Consider the following 20,157-nt stretch of genomic DNA (forward strand, 5'->3'; position numbering starts at 1 on the left):
AGAAACTGGGTGAGGAGTTCAGCCCCATCCCCAGTAAGGCTCCTGGGAAGCACTCCTCTACTGGGGCAGCCCCTGATACCAGGGCACTCATTAACCCTCTGGGTGCCAGGGAAAGGGCAGGAGGTGAGTGCTGGGAGGCAGCTGAGGTCAACTTCTTTTGAACTTCCACGTGGTATTTACTCAGAGCAATTGGTGCCAGAGGCTCAGGGCCCTGGAGTATAAAGCAGAATATCTGCTCTCTGTGCCCAGACGTGAGCAGGTGAGCAGCTGGGGCAGAGGGATAGGGGTCACAGTCCTAAGGGAGGGCATTGCAGGTGGCCTCAGGGGAGAGCCTGGGGTGGCCCATAAGACGTCCTCTTGGAACACTGTGGCAGAGTTGCGTCTTCGCCCTCGTTATGGTTCAGTTTTTCCCACCATAAAATGGGAGGGAGAGAGACAGGTGGGCAGGGGAGAGGTGGTAGAAGTGGCCTAGGGAACTGTTCCTGGGGTCTGGTACCTTTGCGAAGGGGTTAGAGCACCACGATCTCTGCTACGTGACTGAGGTAGCAAGAGCACGCCCTCTTCCCGTGTCTGAGGAAGACACCCTAGCCTCCTTGACTCACCTAGGTCTTCCTCTTGAGCCCCAACAGCTCTGTGCTCCCCAGCCCAAGGAAGGGGTAACAGGATTTCGGGAAGTTGCCCCTGCAGAGGGCCCCTGGGCAAGTCCCCTGCGCCATGTCCCTTCCTCTGCTTCTTCCCCTAACCAGGCCTCCCTCCACCTGTCTTCTCAGAGCAGATAATGGCAAGCATGGCTGCCGTGCTCACCTGGGCTCTGGCTCTTCTTTCAGGTGGGTCTCCGACCCTGACTTCAACGTGGGGGTGTGGGTGGAGGCTGGCCTGAGGGCCCTGTCCACCCTGGGGGAGGAGAGCCCAGGCCCTGATTACCTAGTCCCTCTCCGCAGCGTTTTCGGCCATCCAGGCACGGAAAGGCTTCTGGGACTACTTCAGCCAGACCAGCGGGGACAAAGGCAGGGTGGAGCAGATCCATCAGCAGAAGATGGCCCGCGAGCCCACGTGAGTGCCCAGGGGAAGGGGTGTAGGCGAAGGGAGGAGACAGCTAGGCCAACTCCAAACTGTGGGTGCTCCATGATGCCCTGCTTCTGCTGCCTCAACCTCTGTGGCCGCTGCTGGGACAGAGGAAAGGAGCGGTGCTAGTTCTGCCTGCAGAACCCGGCCATCCTGGGCTCTTCAGCGCCCTCTGCCTGCAGCCCCCGCCTTGACAACTCTGTAGCTGTTGCCCCTTGCTCACTGAGGCGCGGGACCTGGGATCAATCGGGAGGACACCCGCTGCAGTCCCTAGAATCAAAGGATGATGTGGCGCATCTATGTTTCTTTGGAGAGTGTTGTGGGTCTGGATTTGTATGGGCGATGTGTTTGTGCTTCGAGCGTGAGGAGTTGTGACTGGCCAGGGCTAGGACAAGAGCCCTCGACTCTGGGGCCAACGCCTTGCGTCTTTGGTTTCCCCAGAGGATCAGTGAGCGATGACTTGGGGACATAGGAGATGATGAGGGCTAGCAGTCTGACGGCCTGGATATCTGTCCCCTTCCCCAGGAGCCTGAAAGACAGCCTTGAGCAAGACCTCAACAATATGAACAAGTTCCTGGAAAAGCTGAGGCCTCTGAGTGGGAGCGAGGCTCCTCGGCTCCCACAGGACCCGGTGGGCATGCGGCAGCAGCTGCAAGAGGAGTTGGAGGAAGTGAAGGCTCGCCTCCAGCCGTACATGGCAGAGGCGCACGAGCTGGTGGGCTGGAATTTGGAGGGCTTGCGGCAGCAACTGAAGCCCTACACGATGGATCTGATGGAGCAGGTGGCCCTGCGCGTGCAAGAGCTGCAGGAGCAATTGCGCGTGGTGGGAGAAGACACCAAGGCCCAGCTGCTGGGGGGCGTGGACGAGGCGCGGGCTTTGCTGCAGGAACTGCAGAGCCGCGTGGTGCACCACACCGGCCGCTTCAAAGAGCTCTTCCACCCATACGCCGAGAGCCTGGTGAGGGGCATCGGGCGCCACGTGCAGGAGCTGCACCGCAGTGTGGCTCCGCACGCCCCCGCCAGCCCCGCGCGCCTCAGTCGCTGCGTCCAGGTGCTCTCCCGGAAGCTCACGCTCAAGGCCAAGGCCCTGCACGCACGCATCCAGCAGAACCTGGACCAGCTGCGCGAAGAGCTCAGCAGAGCCTTTGCAGGCACTGGGACTGAGGAAGGGGCCGGCCCGGACCCCCAGATGCTCTCCGAGGAGGTGCGCCAGCGACTTCAGGCTTTCCGCCAAGACACCTACCTGCAGATAGCTGCCTTCACTCGCGCCATCGACCAGGAGACTGAGGAGGTCCAGCAGCAGCTGGCGCCACCTCCACCAGGCCACAGTGCCTTCGCCCCAGAGTTTCAACAAACGGACAGTGGCAAGGTTCTGAGCAAGCTGCAGGCCCGTTTGGATGGCCTGTGGGAAGACATCACTCACAGCCTTCATGACCAGGGCCACAGCCACCTGGGGTAGCCCTGAGGGTCTACCTGCCCAGGCCCATTCCCAGCTCCTTGTCTGGGGAGCCCTGGCTCTGAGCCTCTAGCATGGTTCAGTCTTGAAAGTGGCCTGTTGGGTGGAGGGTGGAAGGTCCTGTGCAGGACAGGGAGGCCACCAAAGGGGCTGCTGTCTCCTGCATATCCAGCCTCCTGCGACTCCCCCATCTGGATGCATTACATTCACCAGGCTTTGCAAACCCAGCCTTCCAGTGCTCATTTGGGAATGCTCATGAGTTACTCCATTCAAGGGTGAGGGAGTAGGGAGGGGGAGAGGCACCATGCATGTTGGTGATTATCTGCAAGCCTATTTGCCGTGATGCTGGAAGCCTGTGCCACTACATCCTGGAGTTTGGCTCTGGTCACTTCTGGCTGCCTGGTGGCCACTGCTACAGCTGGTCCACAGAGAGGAGCACTTGTCTCCCCAGGGCTGCCATGGCAGCTATCAGGGGAATGGAAGGGAGAAAGAGGAGAATATCATGGGGAGAACATGTGATGGTGTGTGAATATCCCTGCTGGCTCTGATGCTGGTGGGTACGAAAGGTGCGGGCTGTGATAGGAGAGGGCAGAGCCCATGTTTCCTGACATAGCTCTACACCTAAATAAGGGACTGAACCCTCCAGACTGTGGGAGCTCCTTAAACCCTCTGGGGAGCATACTGTGTGCTCTCCCCATCTCCAGCCCCTCCCTCTGGGCTCCCAAGCTGAAGCCTAGACTTCTGGCTCAAATGAAATAGATGTTTATGATAGAAATTTGCCTGGCATGACTCTCATTTGGACCATGTCTGAAAGCAGTGGCCTCACCACTATCCCCAAAGCACACCCATCACCCACTCCATTCCCTTGCTGCTCTTTCTCATCGACCCCCTCCCAGTCCAGGTCTGTCAAAGGGGCTCTGGCTGGGCTCTGCTTTAGGGATCCTGGCTAGACAACGGCTGTCTGTCACACCTGGCAGGAGGGCCTGGGTTATGGGCCCTTCCTCTGCACCTGCACTGTTCACTAGCCTGTCATAGGACACTGTGCATGGAATGCAGGCTATGTCTGGAAGAGCTGTGGCCCTGGTGGACCTGAGATTCCTGAGGTGGGCTGCCTCCTTTGTTCCTGCTGTTCTAGAGTTTGAATGGCCTCTTTTTATGCTGGACTCTCTTCTTGGGACTCCCCTCACTCAGGGGCACAAATGCTCCCTATAGATCCCTTGGGAACTGAAACTGGGGTGTGGTAGAGGACGTGGAAAGGGTAAACACAGCCCCTTGTCTTTGGACTGCCCTGTCTGGCCCCCTTTCCTCCCAGCTCAGCCTACTGTCCCAGGGTTCTCAGCACCTGCCTGCTCCCCAACCCCAAAGCATAGACCCCACACATATGTAGGCTCATCATGCCTGCAGGCTGGTCTTCCCTGACACCCTGGATTTTGACAATGTTGGCAATAGAACTGGGTTGTGGACCCAGCACCTGGAGAGAGGAAGTGCTAGAAAGGTAGAAATAATAAAAGGTGTTTTTGTTGTTGTTAGGAAACTGGAAAAGCATGGGTCAAGGGCTATGATGGGGATGAGGTGAGAGTGAAAATGAGGGCTGTGTACTTGAGGCTGGGATTGGGGAAGGTAGTGATGAGGACAGAATAGGGAGTGGGAAGAACAGAAAGGGACAGAGGGATTCAGGGATTGAGAGGGGAGAAGAAGCTGAGCCACCCGGAGGGGCGACCTAGCACGCAAGCAGCATGTGGCCCAACACTGGAACCAAGCAGCCCGGCTCCGGGCGCACCTTCTCAGGGATTCCTCAGGGACAAGTCCAGCCCCTTGTCGTCAAGGCTCTTGTAGACCGACGTAGGGACCAATAGAACCCCGTGCGGTGGAGCTATTGTGAAGGAGCGAAAAACTGCCCTGGTTCTAAGAGGACGTCTTGCGGGAAGTGACGGCTGAGTTGAGGTGGATCCGGCTGGCGATGGAAGCCATATAAACCCGGGAACCGGGAGCCCTTGACGACATTGTTCCCCGAGTGCCCGGAGTCTGCGGCCTCTTTAAGAAGGGAGGCGAGGGTGGTGGCAGCTGGCGGAAGTGACGAGAGGGGTGGGGCCGCGAGAGCGGCGGAAGTGGGAAGCCAACGTCTGAATAGCGCGTGGTAGCCATGGCGGCCAGCGGGGCTGTGGAACCGGGGCCCGCGGGGGCTGCCGTCGCCCCCTCACCCGCCCCGGCCCCGCCGCCTGCCCCAGATCACCTGTTCCGGCCCATCAGCGCCGAGGACGAGGAGCAGCAGCCCACCGAGATCGAGTCGCTATGCATGAACTGTTACTGCAATGTGAGGCGGGGGCGCGGCCGGGAGAGTAGGGCTTGTGCCGGGACGAGCCGGGGGTCGGACCCAGCCAGATGGGCCCGGCCGGGGACCCCGAGGCGCGCCCGGAGATAGTAGGGCGGGGAAAGGGAGTTTCATGGATTTTTTTCCTTAGCTGCTTTCTACTTCACCAGGGCATGACGCGCCTCCTGCTCACCAAGATTCCCTTCTTCAGAGAAATAATAGTGAGCTCCTTTTCCTGTGAGCACTGTGGCTGGAACAACACGGAGATCCAGTCGGCAGGCAGGATCCAGGACCAGGGAGTGCGCTACACTTTGTCCGTCAGGGCTCTGGAGGTGAGAGGACCTCAGAGCAGGTACCTCAGTATTCTAGAGGGAGATCGGGGACCGGAGTCAGAGCTCTGGTTCAGGCGGTCGGATCTTAAATAAATCCCCCTATGTCTCCTAGCCGTAGTTTCTTTTGTAAAATGGTACTGGTGTTGTCATCAGCTCAAGTGAGATAAGATTTGTGAAAATGCTTTGTAAATGTTGTCTGAGGGCATGAAATGAGCGGTAGTTGTTATGAATAGTATTCTCACCATTTGGACAGCCTGGCTCACACCACCTGTACTGTTCGAAAGGGGCAGTCTGGACCCTGTGGAGTGGCGAGAGGGAGAGACAGCTGGGCTGGGGTCTGATGGAAAGGGACAGTCTGGTTATTACTTGAGGATAAGCTGTTCTGCAGCCTCTTTGTACTGAACGTATTCCTTTCTGCCCAGGACATGAACAGAGAAGTGGTGAAGACTGACTCTGCTGCCACAAGGATTCCTGAGCTAGATTTTGAAATTCCTGCCTTTAGCCAGAAAGGAGGTAAGTTTAAGATCACAGTATTTGGGCTGTTCACATGTAGCTAGAATCTTACCCTCTTTCTTGCAAACCCCCTGGTGCCAGGTCTAATGGTTTGTGTATGGGTTCTACCATGTAATCATTGTGATCTTCATTAGTTTATCATGAGTGGAAAGCTTAGGTAAAACAGCTCAAGATGGTAGAAAGTAATGGTAATACCATAGTGTGTTTACTGTAGAATTTTAGCATCACTATTATCAGACATGAATGGAACCTTGCACCTGGCCTTCTCATTTTACGGATGAGGAAATTAAGACCCAGAGAGTTCAAGTGAATTGCCCAGGGTCATACAGGCACTTGATAGCAGAGCTAAGGCTAAGTCACACTTGTCTTTTGTTCTTGTTCACAAGCTCTGACCACTGTTGAAGGATTGATCACCCGTGCTATCTCTGGCCTGGAGCAGGACCAGCCTGCACGAAGGGTAAGCTGGGGTTTTCTGATTGTAGCAGCTCAAGGAATAATTGCTTATATGTGTCTGACTAGAGTGTCCCATGTGTCTGAATAGTCCCTCACTAAATATTGGAAACTTTTTGGGTAAGCATATGGTGGTGCTGGAGCTGCTAGGATGTTGCATATAATTATTGTCTTTTCCACTTCCCTCCCTCAGTATATATTCAGGCCTCATCAGACAGACAATATAACATTACCTCTGAAGAGCCTTTCCTAATCCCCTTGGATTATCTCTGTTTCCTGAGTATTCCATTGCATCTTATATTTATTATGACAGAAGTAATATACTACAACTGCATCTTTAGTTATTTGTCTCCTTAATTGGCTGGGGAGTCCCCTGAGAGAACTGATAGATTTACTATTGTATCTCTAACGTGGCATGAGTGCCTGGGCTAAATGGTTGAATGAGTGAGAAAAATGAGGCTCACCTGTCACCACCCGTCAACTTCAGGCTTGTTTGCTACATCTCATTGTGAAGCCTGAGTCACTCTGTTTCCGCTCACACTGAGATAGATGGTGACTTCCTAATGGTAGTAACATGGGCATCACAAGGGGCAGGGCATAAGGTACAACACCAGGGCTGATGCTTTACTCTCTGTTCATGGCAGGCAAACAAAGATGCTACAGCTGAAAGAATTGATGAGTTCATTGTCAAACTGAAGGAGCTAAAGCAAGTAGCCTCCCCTTTCACTCTGGTGAGTACTGAGAGACTGGAGTTGCCCTTGATTAGGGGAGGAGGGATGATTAAGACTGCTGGGATTTTCCACTGTGGTGCCTGAGTGGTCTGATAGTAGGTGATGTAGGATTGTTTATGATTTCCTTTTTTTTTTTTTTTTGAGACGGAGTCTCGCTCTGTCGCCCAGGCTGGAGTGCAGTGGCGCAATCTCGGCTCACTGCAAGCTCCGCCTCCCAGGTTCACGCCATTCTCCTGCCTCAGCCTCTCCGAGTAGCTGGGACTACAGGCGCCCGCCACCACGCCCGGCTAATTTTTTTTTTTTGTATTTTTAGTAGAGACAGGGTTTCACCGTGGTCTCGATCTCCTGACCTCGTGATCCGCCCACCTCGGCCTTCCAAAGTGCTGGGATTACAAGCGTGAGCCGCCGCGCCCGGCCATGATTTCCTTTTGCAATGACTCTCTCTTCTCCCATTTGTTAGATCATTGATGATCCCTCAGGGAACAGTTTTGTGGAAAACCCACGTGCTCCTCAGAAAGATGATGCCCTGGTGATCACACACTACAACCGGACCCGACAGCAGGAAGAGATGCTGGGGCTCCAAGTAAGTGGACTGAAGGATCCAGAAGAATGCTCTGGAATTATCACGCACTCTGGATTGCTTGGAGTCAGTGGAACTTATTTTGCTGCTGCTGCTTTGTGTGCCCTATTCTCAGCTTGTTTGTGCTTCTCATCTTGCTTATGTCCAGGACTTGGGTAAACTTCACAGAAAGGATGGCAGTGGCTGTGATCCTATCTTAAGTCCTGTTCTTCCTTTGGTTGGGGCTTTACTTTGTGGTTTCTCTAACTGATGAGGTGGCACCTGACATAAGAGAGCCAGAGCATTTTCTCCCACTCCAGGGCAGGGTGTTGGGGACACTGAGGTATACCTGCCAACTTGTGACGTGCATCTTTGCTATTTTAGGAAGAAGCACCAGCAGAGAAGCCAGAAGAGGAAGATCTCAGAAATGAAGTGAGTCACATTGGCTACTGGTGAGGAAGGAGCAGAGTTGTGGGCTGAGACTGATGCTATTCAGCATCTGTCTTCCTTGTCACCAACATAGATGACCACCAGCATACCAGCTGAGTGTCTTTAGCCTGAACATCCCATCTGGGAGGGCTCACCCTTTGTCCCCATGTTGTGTTCCAGGTGCTCCAGTTCAATACAAACTGCCCAGAATGCAGTGCCCCCGCTCAGACCAACATGAAGCTAGTACGTATCTTTTGCCAGGCAGTTGGGTTGCTCTTCATCTGACTCAGGCATGAAGATTATAATCAGGCTGGGAGCATCCCTTTCAAGGAAAGCACATGCTTTATACCCAGTGATAAGGAGGATATTGTCTTTGATTAGACTGTGTACCTTGGGTTTTGTGTTCAAAGAGAAAATTAGGCCATGGTCACTAGACTGTTTGTATGTGGCCTGAGCCATGCCTTCAAATGTGTGAACAGGGATCACCATGGGTTGGGAACTTGCCCTCTTCTGGAGGACTCTGTGGGCTGCCTCTTGTGAATATTTCCTGCATTTCTGGGACCAGCATATGTTTGTGTGGGGTTTGGCTTTGTTTTTCCCCAGATGGTGGTCTTGCTCGCCTGGAAGTAGATTTCCTTAACTCCGTTTTCCAGAAATCCCTCACTTTAAGGAGGTTATCATCATGGCTACCAACTGCGAGAACTGTGGGCATCGGACCAATGAGGTGGGTGGGCACCATTATTTGGGAAGAAGACTAGCTTAAGAGTAACCCCCTTTTAACTATCATTCTTCCTAAGTACTTCAAGACTCGGGGGTAGGGGGTATAGAGTAGCTTGGGTCTTTTTCTTAGGTCTAGTATAGGGTGAGGAGCCCTTGAAGGAACAGGAATTAGCCTAGAGAAGAAAAGTTAAGAGATTCTATAACTTGTTTAAGACATATTAAAGGTTGATGATATGGAAGAAAGAAGTCTTTTGACCCACTCCTCAGAGGTGTGGAAGTTCAGGGAGGCAGATTTTGACTTCACGATGAAGAACTCAATACAGCTGTCTGAAAATAGAATGAGCTGCCTTGGAGAATTACAGATTCCCTTCCCCTGAGTGTATCTGAGTATAAGCTAATTAAATTCTTTAACCAGCATATTATAAAGGAGACCCACACATTGGATGCAGTGGATGAAAGGACTGCAATAAATGCTTAAAAGTCTCTTTCAACCCCAAGAGTCATTTTTTTTTTAAGGTAAATTCGGAGTTTATTGGCAATTTGGGATAAGTTTTGGCATGTTACCAGGGTTGGGCACTGTTCCTGGCCAGCACTTGGTGTTTTTGGTTTGGGCGACTGCTGTTTAGAAGGCTCTTTCTTTGGTAGCTATTAGTGGGCCTAACTGATTGGAGGTCCAAGCCTACACTCGAGTTCTGTTGGGTACCAAGCGAGGCTCAGGTCTTCTCTCTGTTGCTCCTGACTGTTATCTGTGCAGGTGAAATCTGGAGGAGCAGTAGAACCCTTGGGCACCAGGATCACCCTCCATATCACAGATGCCTCAGATATGACCAGAGACCTCCTCAAGGTAACAGTCTTCTTGGGAAAGTCACTGTCATCCTCATGAGTTAGATAAGCTGTCTCTATCTAGGGGAAGCTGTCTTTTAGAAATAATGCTCAGGGACATGAGGTATCTCCTGCTTCCCTGGCTTTGAGGACCCCTGAGCAGGGGGGGTTAATCCAAGGTTGGAATTGCAGATTTAGAAGGTGACCCTGTTAGCTCTTTCTGATGACCTGGTAGCTTTTTGGCCTCCAGTGTCTATCTGGGTCCTCTTCTCTGTCTGTCCCCTAATGACAGGATACCTGACAGCTTGAAGCTATGACTGAGTTTCCCTTTATTAAGTTGGATCCATTCCCGTGGTTCAGATGGACAGGAGTGAGTCTCAAGCTTTAACAAGGGAGTCAGAGAAAACTGGGACAGCTGCACTTGTCCCCAGTCTATCACTGCTGGTATTAATTGGGCAGGAGGCTTCTGGTCGGCTTTCTTTGCTTCTGACTTAAAGCTTAAACTGACCTCTCCTCTCACAGTCTGAGACTTGCAGTGTGGAAATCCCAGAGCTAGAATTTGAACTGGGAATGGCCGTCCTCGGGGGCAAGTTCACCACACTGGAAGGGCTGCTGAAAGACATCCGGGAACTGGTGAGTCACCTGAGTAGTGTGTAAACCACCTTTGAGCAATTTGGCTGTGTGAAGAGGGACTGGAAGACTTCAGACATCCTAATTTTCGGTGCTGGTAACTGTGGGTTTCTTTGCCTTAAAGCTGGTTTAAGAGACTTAAATATTATTTTGGATTGTGAAGACAAGTTTATGGGAAATGTTGAAATTCCAGGCCTAACTTTGGGACTTTATAGTTATTTTGTGTTCTTGGATAAGTCATTTATTTTACTGTAAAGTTAGGGGATGAGGGTCCTTCTAGCACCTAAAACTTCCCAACATAAAAAACATACATGTATGTGTGGACTTAGCCCAAATATTTATCTTCTTGATGAATTATTTCACTTGATTCTCTGTTGGGCATTTTGTATTTGTAAATTGTACTTTTTTTTTTGCATTTCTTCTCCAAATTAGTATTAGAGATCATATTCTAAGAACATGTTTTGATTTTGTTTTACATTGCCAGTTTTGTTCTTGGCACATTATCCCATAGACTCTTAGGAGTGACTGCCTTGGTCAGAAAGGTGATGTGGGCTAAATGGAAACCAAGTTTCCCTGACTGGGCACCCACTGCCACCTCCTGCCTAGTTTATGGTCAGGCCTAACAAATATAAAGCCAGTATTCACACAATTTGGATTATCATTTATTGCAGGTGACCAAAAATCCTTTCACATTGGGTGACAGTTCCAATCCTGGCCAGACAGAGAAACTACAGGAGTTTAGCCGGAAGATGGACCAGGTGAGAGGTCACTGGCCAGTCAGTACTTAGAGTCCTGGGGCTCCAGTGAACAAGAGGCTGCATGCTCATGTCTTGCCATTTTTTGAACATCTAACCATCATGTTGGGGATTCTTCTTCTGGTTTTCTTTTTTTTTTTTTTTGGAGACAGTCTTCGTTCTGTTGCCCAGGCTGGAGTGCAGTGGCGTGATCTCGGCTCACTGCAACTCCACCTCCTGGGTTCACATGATTCTCCTGCCTCAGCCTCCCGAGTAGCTGGGATTACAGGCGCCCACCACCACGCCTGGCTAATTTTTTGTATTTTTAGTAAAGACAGGGTTTCACTATGTTGGCCAGACTGGTCTCGAACTCCTGACCTCGTGATCTGCCCACCTGGGCCTCCCAAAGTACTGGGATTACAGGCGTGAGCCACCGTGCCCGGCCCTCTTCTGGTTTTCTATATTGCATGTCTTCTTTCTTGTTTTTCTCCTTTATTTTGTTAGAGCATCTTCTCCAGTAGCTTCCTGGGATAAAGTGCATGGGAAATAAAATTTCTGGGACCTTCCACATCTGAACATGTCTTTATTCTGTTATCACACTAGAGTGATTATTGGCTGGGAATACGATTCTAGGATAGAAATAATTTTTTATCAGAATTTCGAAGACACTGCACTATGGTCTTCCAGTTTGGCAAAGACATTGCACTACAGTCTTCCAGTTTGGCTGTTGAGAAGTCTGAAGCCCTTTGATGCCTGGTCTTTTATATGTGACCTAGTCTTGTGATCTCTTTGTTTCCTTTGATGTGAAATTTCAGGATGTGCCTTGGTGTGGGTCAATTGTCACCCACTGGGCTAAGCACTTGGTAGATGTATCTTTTCAGTCTGGAAAACTCGTGGTTCAGTTCCAGGAAGCTTTCATGAATTATTCTATTGATGATTATCTTTTTTCTGATTTTTTTTTCCTGTTCTTTCTGAAAACTCCTGGGTTTTAGATATTAGACTCACTTGTCTGGTCTTCTATAATTTACTTTTTTTTTTTGTCCTATTTTTGGTTTCTTGGTTTTTTTGTTCTACTTTGGGAGATTCCCTCAACTTTATTTTCCAACCCTTCAATTGAGGTTTTCATTTCCACTAAAACTTTTATTTTCCAAGGAGCTTTTTAAAAAATAGCATCCTGTCTTAGGGATGTAGTATTTTTTCTTCTTGAGGATTATTATTTTTCAAGTTTTTTCAGCGTGCAGTTTATATAGCACTTATTGATACTGATGTTGGATCTTTTTTGACATTTTATTCTCCTTGCATCCTTTTTTTCCCCATTTGATTTCCCATCTTTCAATGTTAAGGGCTTTGCTCAGATGTCTGATAATCATTGATTGTCTTCTTACAAGTAGCGGACTAAAGACCTGAGTAGGGGGTGAGCCTTATTGACATGGGGCTTATTACAGGGGAATTTAGCTTAGCTGTTTTGTTGAGGTGGTCTCCAATGCCAGAATTGTTAGGTCCTTCCTCTTGGGCTAGTCAGACAAAGACGCTATGTCTGCCAGACAAGAACCAACCCAATTTATATTATATAATCCCTAAAAGTTTTAAGAATTGGTGAAATTAGGTAGCTCTGAAAGTAGAGGGGAAAGGATCTAAAATAAGGACTGTTAGAAAAGCCAACATCAGCAAGCTGTGGACCAGGGGGTGCTGGCCCAGTTGAAGGTAGAGGGAAAGGACTCAAGAACAAGGAGGTTAAATGACTGTGGCCATTCCATTTCCTGGCCTGAGGGTAAAGGCTTGGCTGGCAGTGTTCTGAGAGCTGTGGGAAGGGGGCTGGGGTGTGTATGTATTCTGTTTCCCATAAGCTTACATTCATTTAACCTCCTTGTTCTTGATTCCTTTCCCTCTACCTTCAACTGGGCCAGCACTTCCTAGTCCACAGCTTGCTGATGTTGGCTTTTCTAACAGTCCTTGTTTTAGATCCTTTTGCCTCTACTTTCAGAGCTACCTAATTTCACGAATTCTTAAAACTTTTGGGGATTCTGTAATATAAATTGGGTTGGTTCTTGTCTGGCAGGCATAGCCTCTCTCTTTTTTTTTTTAATGTTTCTTTACTTTCATTTATTTCATTTCTTTTATATATATATATTTTTTATTATACTTTAAGTTCTAGGGTACATGTGCACAAGGTGCAGGTTTGTTACATATGTATACATGTGCCATGTTGGTGTGCTGCACCCATTAACTCGTCATTTACATTAGGTATATCTCCTAATGCTATCCCTTCCCCCTCCCCTGACATAGCCTCTTTTTACCAGGGGTTATGTAAAATTTACTTGCTGTGTTCTCTCTGTCCTTTAGATCATCGAAGGTAACATGAAGGCCCACTTTATTATGGATGATCCAGCAGGAAACAGTTACTTGCAGGTATAGTAGACCTTCCCTGATGTTTCATAGAGATACATTTTCTGATCTTCCTTTAATATGTATCATTTCCCTAGAAACTGAAAGACTTGATTCTAAATGGACTGCTTTTTACCAAGGAGGCAGAAGTTAGAAGATACATAAGGGAGAAAAGAGGGGGGTGTGGGAGATGATTTTTTTTTTTTTTTTTTTTTGGAGACGGAGTCTCGCTCTGTCGCCCAGGCTGGAGTGCAGTGGCGCAATCTCGGCTCACTGCAAGCTCCGCCTCCCGGGTTCATGCCATTCTCCTGCCTCAGCCTCTCTGAGTAGCTGGGACTACAGGCGCCCGCCACCACGCCCGGCTAATTTTTTGTATTTTTTTAGTAGAGACGGGGTTTCACCGTGGTCTCGATCTCCTGACCTCGTGATCCGCCCGCCTTGGCCTCCCAAAGTGCTGGGATTATAAGCGTAAGCCACCGCGCCCGGCCAGGGGATTTTTTTTTTTAAGTGTATGTAAAGAAGGAAAAAAAAGGATACTCTGAGGCTCCTTTGTTTTTCTGTGGTCAAGCTCTTGTCCCAGTTCTGGAGTTTTCATTTTGCAAATCTGATTATGGATTGAAGAGAAATGGTACCTTATCCGGAGGCCAAGATAGGAAACTGATAGGCTTTAAGTTGACTGAGGAGATAGTCTGGTGATTGATGTACCTTTACCATTTATTGAGTACTTACCGTGGGTCAGGCAAAACTCTTCTAAGTTCTTTCCAAGATTAAGACCATTTGTCATACTTTTCATAAAAAGGTGCAGATATAACAAAATAGGTGGATTGTTCCCTGATTCTGGGGCTGGGGTCTTCCACCCCTGGCCCATGTGGGCTCTGTTGCTACCCACTAGTTCAGTCTAGCCATGGGAAGTTGGAGGCCAATAAAAAGAAGAAAAAAACCCAAAACTCATTATGTTCTTGGGAAAGTGGGAATTGGAAGCTGCCTGCAGAGAGGGGGAGTGGCATGGCAGCACTGATTGTCTCTCCTTGACCTTGCAGAATGTGTATGCACCTGAAGATGATCCTGAGATGAAGGTGGAGCGTTACAAGCGCACCTTTGACCAAAATGAGGAGCTAGGGCTCAATGACATGAAGACAGAGGGCTATGAGGCAGGCCTGGCTCCACAACGGTAGCAGGGGGTGGCTCAAGGGCCAGCCTCCAGCGCTGCTGTTTCTGTAGGTTATTTATTAGTATTGGAAGAAGGCTGGGAGTGTCTTTCCCACCAGCCCTTGCCCATGGTGGGGAGGACATTTGGTCTGAGTCAGAGATCTATGCACACTTTCTAAACAGCTTGTGATGCAAGTGTGAGCCTACTGTGTTACTGACCTTATTTTGGAAGTTTTGAATTGGCCTAGGAGGAAACCCAGAAATGAACCAGGGGTATGTCATTACCACTTTTTTCATATCAAGTCCTTACCCTCCTTCCACATAACGCTCTGTCCTCTAAGGTTGGAACTCTGAAGTTGGAGAAGGTGGAATAAAGTTACACCTGGAGTTTGTTGTTGGTTTTGAGTATATAAAATACTGACTTTGAACAGGAAAGGAGTCTGCTGAGGGGAGACTGAGTCCAGCACAAGTGAAAGAGTTACCGTTGAAATGATGACTTCCAAAGAGCACTGGCCTCTGTATTGACCCTATCCTTGTTTGATATCATGCTGTTAGAATTCAGCCTCCTAAAGAAAAGTTTCCCGTGTATCTACTGTAATTTGGGGATTGCAGCTGGCATTTAATTCATTCCTTCAACAGATGCTTGCTTATCTACTTTATGCCAAGCACACCACAGAACAGAGGACAAAATAAATCTCTTTCATGGAACTTAAAGTCTAGTGGGGAAAAATGACAATAAACAGATGAGGAAAACAGCACATCAGATGGTGATTAGTGTCATGGAGGAATGTAAAGCAGGGAAGGGGCCTGGGTTGTGCAAGGAAAAGGAGAGTAGGGAAGATCTTCTGAACTAGAAGGTGATAATTTGACATTTGGGCAAAGCTGAGGAGGAGGTCAGGGAGTGAGCTGTGTGGGTAGCTGGGGGAAGAGATTTCCTGGCAGAGGGAACTGCAAATGCTAGAGCTGTGAGGTTAGAGCCAGTGGGGGTATCTGATCAGTTAGCCCCACTCTCAGAAATGTTGAAACACATTCGTCCAGAGAGACAGGAGGCTATCTGCAGTTCTGAAAGTTGAGGACCAGTGAACACTCTGCTGCTTGGGCCCTGGACTTCCCAGCCAGTGCTCTTTGCACTGTAGTCTCCTGCCTCTCATAAACAAAAGGTGACTCCTGCGGTGCAGACTGCAGGGTATTTGTTCAATAAAGACCAATTCATTGATTAAGATGTTATCACAAACCTTATTGCTTTGTGTTGCAAACTTTTTTTTTTTGTAGAGACAGAGTCTCGCTCTGTTGCCCAGGCTGGAGTGCAGTGGTGTGATCTTGGCTCACTGCAACCTCTGCCTCCCGGGTTTAAGCAATTCTCCTGCCTCAGCCTCCCGAGTAGCGGGGACTACAGGTGCACGCTGCCACGCCCAGCTAATTTCTTTTGTATTTTAGTAGAGACGAGTTTCACTGTGTTGCCCAGGCTGGTCTCGAACTCCTGAGCTCAGGCAATCCGCCCACCTTGGCCTCCCAAAGTGCTAGGATTACAGGCGTGAGCTACAGTGCCTGGCCTGTGTTGCAAACTTAACTCTGAAGAATGAGTTAGAGATGACTTAGCAATCAGACATCCACTCTCATTGCTCTGTTAAACTACTCTCAAAGTTCACAAGTGATTTTCCACTTGGAAAATATTATCTATTTCTGTCACATTTGATAGTGGACCATCTGTTCTTAACCCTTATTTTGGCTCTCGAGATACTGTACCCTTGGTTTTCCCTTCACTTTGAATCTTTCTTATTTGGACACTTTGCCTCCTCCCTCATTAAATTTGCTTCTGAGAGTTTTGCTTTTGGACATCTCTCCATATCAGATTCTTTGGCATCTTACTATCATGTGGGACTAACTTCCATACCTGTATCTCTAATTTCTGTAAGTGAGGGCGAGAGTAAGGTGTTTGGAGACTCAGGTTAGCAAATGACTCATTCAAACTATAAAGCATCAGTACTTTGAGCAAACTTCTCACAGGCAACTATTCTACCCTAAGAGATTATCTCTAGATATGTTTCCAGCTGACTTGGGAATCTAAGTTTACCAGACAACCCTCCGATCTATCATTTGCTCTCTTAAGTAGACTTCCCCATAGTGTAGGTGTGCTCTGTTAAGATAAACTGCAGTATCAGGTTCATTTTCCATTGTGAAGGAAAAAAAATGGCACTCTGGCTTATTACTGAATCTCTTGTGAGTTTGGTTGGTGTGAGGCAATCTCCCAGAATCCACCCAGTTCCTAGGAAATGATGACCTGAGTTTCTGAACTTGCAAAGACTGAGGACCAGGTGCCAGACTGGGATAACCCAGCTAAGGTACTTCCTGCCCTTTGATGACAAGGCATTCTTCAGTTTCATACCCTTCTCTTGAAGTATCTCTCAGCTCCTTTCTCATTTCATAAAGTGTGTCAGGATGGGAGCTTACATATAGTTAACTGAGTCTTGCTCCACAGCCCCTAGCATATGACACATGGTTAATAAAATCTGTTAAAATCCTCCATCCTAGATCAGTCCCTATTAGGACACTAGGGATAACGTCTATAAGTAAAAAGATAGGGAAAGGGTCTTGCTTTAAGGCCAGGGTAGGTGAGTCAAAGTGCCAGGAACATGTGGATTCAGTTTCACAGCCATGAGTAACATTTAAATGGAAAAGGTTTGTGATTGTGTTAAAAAAGGAAAGTCGTGCATGAGGGCACGCCTCCTGCTTTCATGGGTCAAGTATGTGAAATGCAGCCATGTTCAGTCATTAGACCTGTGGACGAACATACAGGTAGGTACCGAATGTACATCTGTGTCGTGATGAGGGAGTGGAGGAGGGGAGGTGAGTGTTGGGAGCAAGTATGAAGGGCAGTTGACTTGGCCAACTGAAAGCTTTAATGATGGCAACACTTTCATTCTAACATCAGTATATTTCCTTCTTTGTACACCTGTGGTAGGTGCCTGATGCACACTGCAGAAAATGGTGCCTCTGCTTACATTTAGGGCAGTAGTGGTTAAGACTACTTGGCTTTATTCCTATTAAAAAATGTTTTTTACACACTTCTTTTTAAGGCAAATGGCAGTGTTTCCAACTGTGAAGAGAAAAAGTTGCTTATTTTGTGTGTTCGCCTCAGTTTAGTATTGGCACTTCCAATGCTTGTTTTCCTAGTCTGTCAAATGGGGATAGTTAGGATAAACAAAATTATCCCCATTTTACAGGTGACAAAACAGCCTCAGAGAGGTCACTTCCAGAAGGAAGCAGAGCTTTTTATTTTTTGAGGCGGAGTCTCACTCTGTTGCCCAGACTGGAGTGCAGTGGCACGATCTTGGCTCACCACAACCTCTGCCTCCCAGGTTCAAGCGATTCTCCTGCCTCAGCCTTCTGAGTAGCTGGGACTACAGGTGCACGCCACCATGCCTGGCTAATTTTTTTTTGGAGACAGTCTTGCTCTGTTGCCCAGGATGGAGTGCAGTGGCACGATCTTGGCTCACTGCAGCCTCCGCCTCCTTGGTTCAAGCAATTCTCCTGCCTCAGCCTCCTGAGTAGCTGGGATTATAGGCGCCCACCACTGCACCCAGCTAATTTTTGTATTTTTAGTAGAGATGGGGTTTCACCACATTGGTCAGGCTGGTCTCGAACCCCTGACCTCGTGATCTACCTGCCTCGGCCTCCCAAAGTGCAGGGATTACAGGCGTGAGCCACCGTGCCTGGCCAGAAGTAGAGCTTCTAAGAGGCAGGTGTCAAACCCAGGCCAGTCAGACTCTGAAACCTGAGGTCTGAATATTTTAAGCTTAACTCCACAATTACTATATTTGTTCTATTAGATACAACTGCAGAGAGAGGCCAAAGCTCAGAGCAGGCCACTGGCACGGCATCTGATCCTGCTTAACTGCCCTGCAGCGTAGGGTGGAGACACTTGGGTCTTGTCAGGCTAAGGGACTTGGGTAGGATGGGTAGTGGTGGAATTGAAGAAAAATTGAAGAAAACAAATAGGCAGAAGATGGGTGGGTGGAAGTTGAGAGGGCTATCCTGGCAGTGTTCACTGGAGCAGAAGTGTGAGGCTTTCTGAATGCCTACTGACACGAGGGTGGGGCAGGGCTGTGTAGTGTGAGATGCACCAAATTGGACTAGAAGCCAAGGCAGGGTTGTGTATGGGGTACCCCTGGGGCCCTCTGCCTAGTGAAGCCCCATCTTCTCAGCCCAGTGTCCTCGTCTCACAAGCCCTCAGAGCCCCAGCCTGCTTTCCTTTCTGGGCCTGTGCTGCAACCCCCTCAACATGGCCCACTGGGTAAAAATTCATGCTTCAAGACTGATCCCCAAGCCTGTTTTGTATTATATGAGTAAAGAATTTTTTAAACACATATCCCCAGATAATGTCTATTTATTTATAACGTATAGCCCTGTCTGCTTGACTAATGTATTGAAACAGTGACCTTTTTGACTCTTGGTCCAAGAAACTATTGTCTGCACTTTTGTGTAGTTGTGTGTAGCATCCTGCAAATTCTGTCAGAAGTCTGTGATTTCAGTAACACTAAAACTTCTCTCTCAAATGGTACAAATTTTCAGTTTTAAGACAAGTTCTGGGGATCTAATGTACAACATGTTGACTATGGCTAATAATTCTGTATTGTTTACTTGAAGTTTGCTAAGACAAATTTGCTTAAGTGCCCTCCCACCGAACTAGTACATAAATAAGTCTAGTGAAGGATGTTTTAATTAATTTGATTTTGGTAATCATTACACAATGTATAATTATATCCAGTCATCACATTGTACACCTTGAATATATATAATTTTTTGTCAAATAATAAAGCTGGGAAGAAAACGATAAAACTGACAATCTAACATATATGATGAGGTAAAAAGATGACCTCTTGCACCCCACTTTGCTAGCCTCTACTCCCAAGACTCATGTTCTGGCTATATGAAGTTGAGCAACTTCCTTTATCTTGCCACGCTTCAGTTCTTATCTGTAAAATATGATAATAAAACGATTTGAGAATTGTGAGGGTTAAATGAGATAATTCAGGTAGAGCTCTAAACCCCCTGCAAAGAATAAAGTCTTTTCTTTCCCCCCAAAACTTGAATGTTAGAATTCATTCTCTCTGGTTTCTCTCTTTTGCTATGCTAAAAAATGATCCAGGTCCTTCTCATTGGCAAGATTGTTTTACAGTTTCCTTCAAGAGATAACTGGGGGCTACTTGTAATAGAACACTAGAAGAGTTACACAGGTCTTAGAAACTACGTTTTTCATAGTAATTATGTTGGTTTGCACTTCCTGGCTTCCTTTTTTGGACAGTAGGTACCTGGAAGCCTAGTGGAGCAGATTCTCCCCACTTAAAGATACTTATAAAAATAACGAACATAGTTCCGATGACCATGTGTCCAACACCGCTCTGCGCACTTCACACAGTAGTGTCATCTCAGCCCGTGACCATTCCGAGTTAGGTGCCAGGATTCTCCCCGTTTTGTGATAACTTGCCCGAGGTCGTACAGCTAGCCAGCTATGGAACCAGTATTCAAACTCGGCTACGCTGCAGCCCGTGGCCCTCCACTTTCATGCCCGTGCTCTGGAGTTTAGGCAGCCGCTGGGGGCGGGGTCGTTTGGGTCAGGTTGTGGCCTCATAGAACAGCGCTTGCTGCGGTTGGATGGATGGGTGGGTGGGTGAATGAAGAGAAGAAACCTGGTGGCGTTGTCCCAGGGCTGTGGAGCGCCCCGAAGGTGTGCACGTCCCTGGCTAGCCTGCGAGCGCGTCCCGGGTGGCCGCACCTGCCACCCCCGCGGTTCTCAGCACTCTCCGCCACTTCCGGCCGTGGCCCCGCCCCCTCGGGCGGCTGGCGGCCGTTACGCGTTGAGGAATTTTG

General features: G+C 48.5%; 2 protein-coding genes across 4 annotated transcripts; both read left to right on the plus strand.

Annotated features, from left to right (window-relative positions):
* The first annotated feature begins 218 nt into the window (after positions 1-218).
* APOA5 (apolipoprotein A5) lies at positions 219-3,287 on the plus strand. 3 transcript variants are annotated; one of them, XM_030829401.1, is made up of 4 exons: positions 219-259; positions 771-827; positions 942-1,053; positions 1,591-2,744. In XM_030829401.1, exons 2-4 carry the CDS (start codon positions 779-781, stop codon positions 2,522-2,524), a joined length of 1,095 nt encoding a protein of 364 aa, XP_030685261.1. In that variant the 5' UTR covers positions 219-259; positions 771-778; the 3' UTR covers positions 2,525-2,744. The 3 variants fall into 3 exon arrangements, with proteins under 3 accessions (XP_030685261.1, XP_030685263.1, XP_030685262.1); XM_030829402.1 differs by having other exon boundaries at positions 248-259; positions 747-827; XM_030829403.1 differs by lacking the exon at positions 771-827 and having other exon boundaries at positions 942-3,287.
* Positions 3,288-4,616: 1,329 nt separating this feature from the next.
* ZPR1 (ZPR1 zinc finger) lies at positions 4,617-19,373 on the plus strand. Its single transcript, XM_003253182.4, has 14 exons — positions 4,617-4,835; positions 5,003-5,164; positions 5,587-5,677; positions 6,064-6,134; positions 6,772-6,858; positions 7,319-7,441; positions 7,802-7,849; positions 8,027-8,093; positions 8,500-8,570; positions 9,321-9,410; positions 9,911-10,021; positions 10,690-10,776; positions 13,096-13,161; positions 14,178-19,373. Exons 1-14 carry the CDS (start codon positions 4,665-4,667, stop codon positions 14,310-14,312), a joined length of 1,380 nt encoding a protein of 459 aa, XP_003253230.2. The 5' UTR covers positions 4,617-4,664; the 3' UTR covers positions 14,313-19,373.
* The last annotated feature ends 784 nt before the right edge of the window (positions 19,374-20,157 follow it).

This window comes from Nomascus leucogenys, chromosome 15 (assembly GCF_006542625.1).
Source record: "Nomascus leucogenys isolate Asia chromosome 15, Asia_NLE_v1, whole genome shotgun sequence".
In the NCBI taxonomy this organism is placed as follows: Eukaryota; Metazoa; Chordata; class Mammalia; order Primates; family Hylobatidae; genus Nomascus; species Nomascus leucogenys.